At 42.7% G+C, this 10,687-nt stretch overlaps 1 protein-coding gene across 1 annotated transcript in view; it reads right to left on the bottom strand.

Moving 5' to 3' along the window:
- Positions 1-3,838: 3,838 nt before the first annotated feature.
- LOC144217521 (sialoadhesin-like) overlaps positions 3,839-10,687 on the bottom strand; it is a 33,180-nt gene continuing 26,331 nt past the window's right edge. Inside the window, exon 17 of the mRNA XM_077747126.1 lies at positions 3,839-5,131. Coding sequence (XP_077603252.1) covers positions 4,940-5,131 — 192 coding nt within the window. The 3' untranslated portion in view covers positions 3,839-4,939. The remainder of the gene's footprint in view (positions 5,132-10,687) is intronic.

Below are 10,687 nucleotides of genomic sequence, written 5' to 3'. Positions count from 1 at the left end.
AAACAAGAGTTAAACAGCCCCAAATAACTGGAATACCAAGGTTGAGAAACCCTGTGATTAAGTGATCAGTGATATTTGATCAATAATTCATTAAACTCAGCAAGTTAAGCATCTGACTCTTGGCTTTGGCTCAGGTCATGATCTCACAGTTCTGAGTTCAAGCTGATAGTGTGGAGCCTGTTTGGGATCCTCTTATCCTGTCTCCACTCCTCCCAGTTTGCACGTGTACATGCTTTCGCTCACCCTTAACACAAACAACCCATCCCCAAAAACAAAAAAACAGGTGTGCCTGGGTGGCTCAGTTGGTTAAGTGTCCGACTCTTGATTTCAGCTCAGGTCATGATCTCACTGTCATGACATTGAGCCCCATGTTGGGTTCCACGTTGGGCATGGAGCCTGCTTGGGATTCTCTCCCACTCTCTGCCCATCTCCCACTCACATTCTCATTCTTTCTCTCTTCAAAAAAAAAAAAAATAACCAAAAACAAAAAACCAACAACAACAACAAAACAAAACAAAACAAAACTGTAAGAAACAATGAGTGTTGGTGAGGCTGTGGAGAAAAAGGAACCTTATGGATTGTTGATAGGAATGCAAACTGGTATAGCCACAGAGAGAAAACAGTATGTAGATTCTCCAAAAAAAATTAAAGATGGGGCCCCTGGGTGGCTCAGTCGGTTAAGCGTCCGACTTCGGCTCAGGTCATGATCTCACGGTTCATGGGTTCGAGCCCCACGTTGGACTCTGTGCTGACAGCCAGCTCAGAGCCTGAGGTCTGCTCCGGATTCTGTGTCTCCCTCTCTCTCTGACCCTCCCCTGCTCATGCTCTCTCTCTCTCTCTCTCTCTCAGAAATAAATAAAACATTAAAAAATAAAAAAATTAAAAATAGAAATACCATATGATCCAATAATTCCACTCCTAAGTATTTACCCAAAGAATGCAAAAACACTAATTCCAAAAGATATACACACCTCTATGTTTATTGCAGCATTATTTACAAGAGTCAAATTGTGGAACAGAGAAATGTTCATCAGGAGATGAATGGGTAAGGAAGACGTGGTATACGTATACAATGGAATATTACTCAGCCATAAACAAGAATGAAATCTTGTCATTAACAACAACATGGATGGATCTAGATGGTATAAAGGTAAGCAAAATAAGTGAGCCAGAGAAAGACAAATACCATATGATTTAACACATATGTGGAATTTAAGAAACAAAACAAATGAACAAAGAAAAAAAGAGATAAACCAAAAAACAGACTCTTAACTCTAGAGAACAAACAGATGGTTATCAGGGGGAAGGGGGGAGGGGGGAATAGGTGATGAGGATTAAGAGTATACTTACCCTCACGAGGAACACTGAGTAAGATATAGAACTATTGAATCACTACATTGTACCAGCTGAAATTAATGTAACATTTTATGTTAACTATACTGAAATTAAAAAATAAAATAAAATATAAAATAAAGTAAGAGGAAGAAAAGAAAGGAAAGGAAAGGAAATAAAAGAAAAGACAAAATAGAAAAGAAAACCCACAGGCCCAATATGGCATCACTTAGGCCAAATCTCCAAAATGGCAGCACTTAGGTTAAAACATACCTAACTGCAGTTTCAACCTCATATAACCAGGGCACAGAGGTGCAAGCGCACCTGCTCCAGGGATCCCAAACAAACTGGGTTGGCCACTTGCTGCTGACAGAATCCAAAGGCAGAGACATAAGTGGTGGTGGAACAAGAAAGGGATTTACTTCAGTGAGGCCAACCCTGGGGAAGACGCAGGACTAACATCTCACTCTGTCTTCAGAGCGCTGGAAATATTCCTAGGTTTATATGAGGAACACGTGCAATGAAGGGCAGTGGGGACACGCGGCTGAGCAGTAAAGGTCAGGTTGATTATGATCTTGGGATCAGTCATTCCGGGTCTTGCTGGCTCAGGGCAATCTTTTACTGCTTAAGAGGTTAGTTTCAGTTCCCAACATGGGATGCTTTGCCTGCAAGGTCTTTTGCCTGACTGAAGAAGAACTTGGAAAGAAGTTGGAAAGAAGAACTGAATCAATTAGAAAGTACAGACCAAGGTCAAAGTGGAGGTAAAGTCCTCATTCTCCCCCAGAAATATAGTCTTAACCAGTCAGTCAGGAATTTTTAAAATTATTATTTTTTTTCAATTTACAGCCAAGTTAGGATATAGTGCACTGATGATTTCAGGAGTAGAATGCAGTGACTCATCCCCTATGTATAACACCCAGTGCTCATCCCAACAAGTGTCCTTAATGCCCCTTGCCCATTTAGCCCATCTTCCCCACCCACAGCCCCTCCAACAACCTTGTTTGTTCTCTGTATTTGAGAGTCTCATGTTTTGTCCCCTTCCTTGTTTTTATATTATTTTTGCTTCCCTTCCCATATGTTCATCTGTTTTGTATCTTAAATTCCACATATGAGTGAAGTCATATGATATTTGTCTTTCTCTAATTTTGTTTGGCATAATACTCTCTATTCCATCCATGTAGTTGCAAATGGCAAGATTTCATTCTTTTTAATTGCCGAATAATACCCCATTGTATGTATAAAACACATCTTCTTTATCCATTCATCTGTTGATAGACATTTGGGCTCTTTCTATACTTTGGCCAATGAGTTCAGTGCCAATGAGTTGGCCACAGGACACCTCTATCCCTCAAAGGAAGACGAGGTCATCTGCAGGAGAAGACCCCTTACCTTCACTCCCTGCACACAAGGAGAGCAGCCTTGCCTGAAACAATCCTTTCCTGTAGCTAGTAACTTTCTTGCTCCACCCCTTCTAGAAAAACTTTTTTTTAATTTTGAAAAACTTTTCTTTTGTATGGCAATCAAAAGTTTAATGTCAGGGATCAGAAAAACTTGTTGAAGGCACCTGGATGGCTTGGTTGGTTAAGCATCCAACTCTAGACTTTGGCTCAGGTCATGATCTCATGGTTTGTGAGTTCAAGCCCAGCATTGAGTTCTGCACTGACAGTGTGGAGTCTGCTGGGGATTCTCTCTCCCCCTTTCTCTGCCACTCCCCCACTCGCTGTCTCTGCCTCTCTCAAAATAAATAACAACAACCAAAAAAAAAAAGCTTACTGGTAGAAGTTTTGGCTATTTTCGTTTTAGTGCTTTCTTGGAAAAACAAATGAATTAGTCCAACTTTAGAGGAGAAGAGCATATGAGCTCTTCCTTCAGTCCAGGTTCTCAGGGCAGATCTGTGCACAACTCAGGGGTGAAGGACAAGCCAGGGCCTGCCAGGGGAAGCAAAGAGGCAGGGCCTCCAGGATCTCAAATTACACAGTCGTGGGTGAGAACAACATGGCGGTTGTAGGAGGAAAGGCCGAGAGGAGCACAGATGAACAGTGCTAAAGAATAAAAATTCACCCAAGGTGCCTGGTTGGTTAAGTCCATTAAATGTCTGACTTCAGCTGAGGTCATGATCTCACAGTTCCTGAGTTGGAGCCCCCCATCCGGCTCTCCATGTAGAGCCTGCTTTGAATCTCTGTCCCTCTCCCCTTTCTCTGCCCCTCTCTCGCTCACACACTCTCTCTAAAAAATAAATAAACAGGGGCGCCTGGGTGGCTCGGTCGGTTGAGTGTCCGACTTTGGCTCAGGTCATGATCTCACAGTTTGTGGGTTCGAGCCCCGCATCGGGCTCTGCGCTTATAGCTCGGAGCCTGGAGCCTGCTTCGGATTCTGTGTCTCCCTCTCTCTCTGACCCTCCCCTGCTCATGCTGTCTCTATCTCTCTCTCAGAAATAAATAAAATATTTAAAAATAAATAAATAAATAAACATTTGTAAAAAAGAACAAAAATTCAACCAAGGAAATCAGGGCATGTAATTGCCTTTATTCAGACTCATGAATCTGGCAGCATCCCTTTCAGTAAAGAGGTGCTCTGAGGAGTTGTAAGTAGCGGAAGGTGTTTATAGGCAGGAGGGTGGCAGAAGGAAGTATATTCAAAAGAAAGGAAGGATTTTTTTTTTTTTTTTTCAGATCGGGCCATCTTTTGGGGGGAAGATCTTACCCTGCAGGTGACCTCATCAGTGCTGATCAGGAAATTTCAGAACGACCGTGTAAAGGTCGCATTTCTGGGAGAGGCGGAAACATCAGTGAATCTTAGGTTTGCTGTTGTGGGGGAAAGTACCTCCCTCCATTTGGGGCCCGTTGTTTCTTTTCCAACAGTAGATAGCAGGGGTGGGGGAGTTGGTGGACTTTAAATGCTGGGGGCAGGGGCAGATGCTTGTGATATACTGTCTAAGCCTAAAGAGCCTTGAACGGGTTTGTGTGGGAGACTCAAGGTCAGCTCTCTGGCTGTTGGACAGATCCCTGTGGAGCACATAAGTGAGACAGGGAAGGGACTGGAAGTCAGGAGGTGTCGGAATGTGCTGGAAGAATTGACAGATACAAGTGTGATGAGAAGACTCCACAGAGATGATATGATGCTGTATAGTGAAACCAAAAGCCAGACTGAGGGGCTGGTCTTTCCCTGGGGAGGCTCTGAAGGAGAATGACACCAGCCAGTTGCTACCGTGTGCCCTGGACCTGGTCACCCTCAGCCCCAGGGTAACTTTCCCGCAGGACCTTTCTGTCCAAAGAAGAGAGATCAGTAGGCACTGAGCCCTCATGGTGCAACAGGACCTCCATTGGCTGATTTCTGTGTGTTAATTTCTTTACTGTTCACAACCACCCTCAAGGCCGAATGCGTGATCTCTCTCTGATTCACAGAACAGGAAACCGAAGCATGGAGAGATGAAGTGATTTGCTTGACAGCCTGCGTTTGAGCCCAGATCTGCTCCCCCCGGGGACGTGTGGACAGTCCTGCTCTTTCGTGTTGCCACAGGGCTCCACACACTTCATCAGCTGGTGCCTGACTCTCCTTTCCCCCCAGCGCTGGGATTCCTGGGGCTGCCACCGAGCTCCAGCAGCCCTCACTTGCTTATCTTGATCTCTGAGTACTCGCTGGTGCTGGTGGCCTCCTGGTCCTGAGGTTCCCTCTCCTTCATCCCGTGGAAGCTGAAGGAGGCGTAATGGGGCTCCTGCTGCTCCTCAGAGGGAGGGGCATCCCCGGCCAGGGTCACTTGGTCTGGGGCGCCGTCTGGGCAGGGCTTCTTCCTGGGCCCCTGAGTGAAAGAGAAACAGGAGAGTCTGAGAAGGAATGAGGGAGACATGGTCCCCTCCAGGGGAAGTTGGGCCATTTGTTCATTCATCCTCTTATTCACACACATTTCCTATGAACTTAACGATTCACTCATCCATTTATTTTTTAAAGTTTATTTATTTATGTTGAGGGGGAGAGAGAGAGAATGAGCAGGGAAAGGCCAGAGAGAGAGACAGAGACAGAGAGAGGGAGAGACAAAAATCCCAAGCTGACAGCATGGAGCCCGATACTGGGCTCAAACTCACGAACTGTGAGATCATGATCTGACCTGAAATCAAGAGTCAGACGCCTAACTGACTGAGCCACTCAGGCACCCCTCACTCATCCAATTAAAAGTCTGTAATGCTATGACTGATTAGGCCATTTTGAAGGCTTACTAATTACATTTAATCTTCACACACACACAGGACAGTATGAATGGTACTTATTATCCCCATTTTACAGGTAAGGTAGACTGAGGTTGGGGGGGGAGGTAGAGTAACTTGCCCAAGGTTACTCATCTAGTAACAGACAGAGCCAGGAACCAAACTCGGGCTTGCTGTGTTATTGAAAATAAAAAGAGGAGAAAATATTTGAATAAAAACAGTGGAGATAAAATTGAAGAAAGGTAAACCATATCAGCTGAAAGGGCCCACAGCTGTAGAAAAAAGACCAAGAAACCTCACACCCCAATACAGTATAGTAAATTTTAAGAATATCAAAACCAGGTGTGCCTGGGTGGCTCAGTCAGTTAAGTGTCCAACTCTTGATTTCAGCTCAGGTCATGATCTCATGGTTTGTGAATTTGAGCCCCACATCAGGATCAGCACTGGTGGAGCAGAGCCTGCTTGAGATTCTCTCTCTGCCCCTCTCCTTCTCTCTCTCTCAAAATAAATAAATAAATAAATAAAACTTAAAAAAAAAAGCTTTAAGAAGAAAAAAAAAAAAGCATATCAAAACCGAAGGGAAACTGTAAGTTTCCAGAAAGAATTAGTGGATTACCTACAAATGTGCAAGATTTGGACAGACTTAGGATTTTTTAAAAAATTATTGTAGANCGCAGGCTCCATGCTCAGTGCAGAGCCTGATGAATGTGGGGCTTGATCCCACAACCATGGGATCATGACCTGAGCTGAAACCAAGAGTCAGTCGCTCAACCAACTGAGCCACCCAAGCACCCCCAGATTTAAGATTTCTTAACAGCCAACACTGGGTACAAGAAATGATAGAGTACCATGGGTTGTTTTTTTTAAATATTTTTTTATTTATTTCTAGGAGAGAGAGAGACAGCGTGAACAGGGGAGGATCAGAGAGAGAGGGAGATACAGACTCTGAAACAGGCTCCAGGCTCTGAGCTGGCAGTCAGCACAGAGCCCGATGCGGGGCTCGAACCCACGAACCGCGAGATCATGACCTAAGCGAAAGTCGGATGCTTAACCGACTAAGCCACCCAGGCGCCCCTGTTTTTTTTTTTTAATGTTTATTTATTTTGAGAGAGAGACAGCATGAGCTGGGGGAGGGCAGAGGGAGGGAGACAGAGAATCCCAAGGAGGCTCTGCATTGTCAGGGCTGGAACCCACAAACCATGAGATCAAGATCTGAGCCCAAACCAAAAGTCAGGCACTTAACCATCTGAACCACCCAGGCGACCTAGAGTACATTACAGTGTGTAAAGCATTGAAGGAAAAGGGCTCTTGGCTGGCTCAGTTAGTGGAGCATGTGGCTCTGGGTCTCAGGGCTGTGAGCTTGAGCCTCACGTTGGGTGTAGAGATTACTTAAAAGAAAAATTAAAAAATAAAATAAAGCATCAAAGGAAAATCACTTTGGTCTTAGAATTTATATCCTGCCACATGAAATGCAAATGTAGGAGCATTAAATAAATGTTTTCAAACACACAAGTCCTCAGAAGTCTTAATACAAGAAAACCCAAACTGAAAACACATTGGGAGGAAGAATTCAAATAAAAGTAACAAAATCTGAAGATGCTCCAATATATCTGGAGTATCAAGGAGACAGAATGCTTCAGTAAAATGTGTTAGCTGTGCACCAAACACAAGCCCAGAGAATAGAAAAATGTTAAGTATGTTCATAACAACCCAGAATGAAAAATGAAGATCGAGAAAAAGCATCAACATTGTGGAAGGTGGAAGGAAAGGAGAACAAGAGATAAATAAAAACACACTAAAGGTTTTTTGGGGTGTAACAGAGATATTGTTGAAGCCCCTTCCCTGCTTATAACCTTTGGCCAGTACATAAAAAACCGGAAGATTAGAACACTGTATACACAGCAAGCTAGCTTTACCCTGCAAGATAAGTTTCTCAAGAACTGCACCAAAAAGTTCGGCAGGAAGCCAGAGGTTAGCACAATAACTGCGCTGTCTGCCTCTACAGCCTACTTGCCACATAGACAATATTTGTATCTTAGAGAAACACGTCCTAGTCAGGCAGAAGCCTGGGAACCTAGTCAAGCCTGATAAGCTCAAGAATATAAGCTCTTCCCTGCTGCTATTCGGGGCTACTTGATTTGGGTGCTCCCCAAGCATGCCCGGCACTGAATAAAGAAGTGGGTGATGCCAATTTGGGTTCCTGTATTCTATTCACTGATCTTGGCTCGGGTGGCTACAACAATATTAATTTTTTTAAGAAGGGAGAAAATGAAATACTGAAAAACACAGAACCAAGTGAAAGGAAAAGGTAAAATAGGAGAAATAAATCCACATGTATCAATAACCAGATGTAGCACTAAACACACATGGAGGACATGAAATTGAATTTTTTTAAATGTTTATTTACTTTTGAGAGACAGAGACAGAGTGTGAGTGGAAGAGAGGCAGAGAGAGATGGAGACACAATCCAAAGCAGGCTCCAGGCTCTGAGCTGTCAGCACAGAGCCCAACGCGGGGCTTAAACTCCCAAACCATGAGATCATGACCTGAGCTGAAGTCAGATGCCCAACTGACTGAGCCACCCAGGCGCCCCAAAATTTCATTCTCGAAAACCTAGTTGTATACTGTGTACAAAAATCACTGTAGAAGCATAAATAAAATGTTGGAGAAACAAAAGATGGAAATATATCAGGCATCTTACTAACCAGTGATGAAGTAGTGTATCTATATTAAGATCCAACCAAATAGACTTTTGAAAAGTATCAATAGGGACAGAGAGGATCACTATGTGTGATCAAATGTTCAGTTCACGGAGAGGATACAATATTTCTACAATATATGGTTGTAACTTAAAAGTACATCAAATATAAGAAATATATTTGCTTGGGACACCTGGGTGGCTCAGTCAGTTAAACAGCTGCCTTTGGCTCAGGTCACGATCTCGTGGTTCGTGAGTTTGTGCCCTATGATGGGCTCTGTGCTGACAGCTCAGAGCCTGGAGCCTGCTTCAGATTCTGCATCTCCCCCTCTCTCTGTTCCTCCCCCACTTGCACCCTGTCTCTCTCTCAAAAATAAACAAACATTAAAAAAATTTTTAAAGAAATATATTTGCTAAAACTACAGGGAAAAATGGATAAATACACTGCCCTAATGTAAGATTTCAACACACCTGTCTCAAATATCGATCAGTCAGGAAGACCTATTAGTAAAGATTTGGATTTGAACAATATAGTCAACACACTGAACAACTGACCTTATGTAGAACTTAAGAAATAGAAAATATACATTTTTCTATTTTTTTTTTTTAAATATTTTATTTATTTCTAGGAGAGAGAGAGACAGCGTGAGCAGGGGAGGGTCAGAGAGAGAGGGAGTCACAGACTGAAACAGGCTCCAGGCTCTGAGCTGGCAGTCAGCACAGAGCCCGACGCGGGGCTCGAACCCACGAAGCGCGAGATCATGACCTAAGCGAAAGTCAGATGCTTAACCGACTAAGCCACCCAGGCGCCCCAGAAAATATACATTTTTCTTAAACCCCCAGAAAATATTCCCAAAAATTCATCACATATGAGGCCACGGTTCAAGCCTCAACAAATTTAAAAACTAAGTATCATAAAAACTGAGTATTCTGACCGAAACACAATTTAGTTAGAATTGAATTATGGAAAGATGTTTAAAGATGTTTAAATCCCCATACATTTGGAACTTCTTTTTTTAATCCCAAACGATTTAAAATTCCAAAAAGAAATTATGATAGGGTTTGATAACATTTAGAACTGAATGATACTAAAATGACACACGTCAAAACCTCTGGGATGAAATTAAACTGGTGTTCTGAAAGAAATGAATCCATAAATACTTTTATCATGGAGGAGCACCATATGTGAAGTAGCTAAGCACCTAGCTTAAAAGGTTAGTGAAAGAACATCAGAACAACCAAAGCAAGTAGAAAGCAGGTGATAAGAAAATGAGAGTCAAAATAAATAAAATAGAAAAGAAGAAATACAGTGATAAAAAGTCTCAAAAGTTAGTGTCTTCAAACTGGCAATAAAATAGGCGAGCAGTTAACAAGATTTGTTTAGAAACACAAAAGAGAGAAGTCACAAATAACCAATTTCAGAGGGGAAGTAATCCTAATCAAAATGAACAATATANGTGTATGACTCTTGATCTCAGGGTTGTGAGTTCAAGCCCCATGTTGGGTGTAGAGCTTACTTAAAAATAAAGTCTTAAAGGGTTGCCTGGATGGCTCAGATAGTTCAATGTCTGATTCTTGGTTTGGCTCAGGTTTGTGGTCTCATGGTTTGTGGGATCAAGCCCCGCATGGGGCTCTGTGCTGACAGCAAGAAGCTTTCTTGAGATTCTCTCTCTCTGCCCCTACCCAGCTTGCACTCTCTCTCTCCAAAAATAAATAAATATTTTAAAAAATCTTTTAAAAAATACTGTCTTGATACTAAAACAAGCAAATGGCAGGAGGAGAAAGGAAAACAAGACCATTTTACCCATGCATATAGATGCAAAACTGTTAAACAAAAGATTAGCAAACTGAATATACTAGGGTTCATATAATGAACAATTTATAAAGTTTTTTCTCAGGAATGCCAGAGTAGTTTCTTTTTTTATTATTAAATTTTTTTTTACTGTTTATTTCTTTTTGAAAGAGAGAGACAGAGAAAGTAGAACACAAGCAGGGGAGGGAGAGGGAAAGAGAGACACAGAATATGAAGCAGGCTCCAGGCTCCCAGCTGTCATCACAGTGCCTGATGCGGGGCTTGAACTCATGAACTGCGAGATAATGAGCTGAGTTGAAGTCGGGCACTTAACTGACTGAATCACTCAAGATGCCACATTTAAAAAAAATTTTTTTTAAGTTTATTTATTTAATTTGAAAGAGAGAGAGAGCGAGTGAGGAGGGGCAAACAGAGAGGAAAACAGAGAATCTCAAGCAGGCTCCACACAGTAAGCCCAATGTGGGGCTCAAACTCACAACCTGAAGATTGAGAGTAGCATGCTCCACCGACTGAGTCAGCCAGGCACCCCAACCTGGGATGCTTTTTAATTTTTTAAGTAGGTCCCACACCCAATGTAGGGCTGGAACTCACCACCCCAAGATCAAGAGTCACATGCTCTTCCAACTGAGCCAGCCAGGCGCC

Source organism: Crocuta crocuta, unplaced genomic scaffold (assembly GCF_008692635.1).
Source record: "Crocuta crocuta isolate KB4526 unplaced genomic scaffold, BGI_CrCroc_1.0 scaffold334, whole genome shotgun sequence".
Lineage (NCBI taxonomy): Eukaryota > Metazoa > Chordata > Mammalia > Carnivora > Hyaenidae > Crocuta > Crocuta crocuta.
The sequence above is the reverse complement of the archived record's forward strand: the minus strand, read 5'-3'. Positions and strand labels throughout refer to the sequence as shown.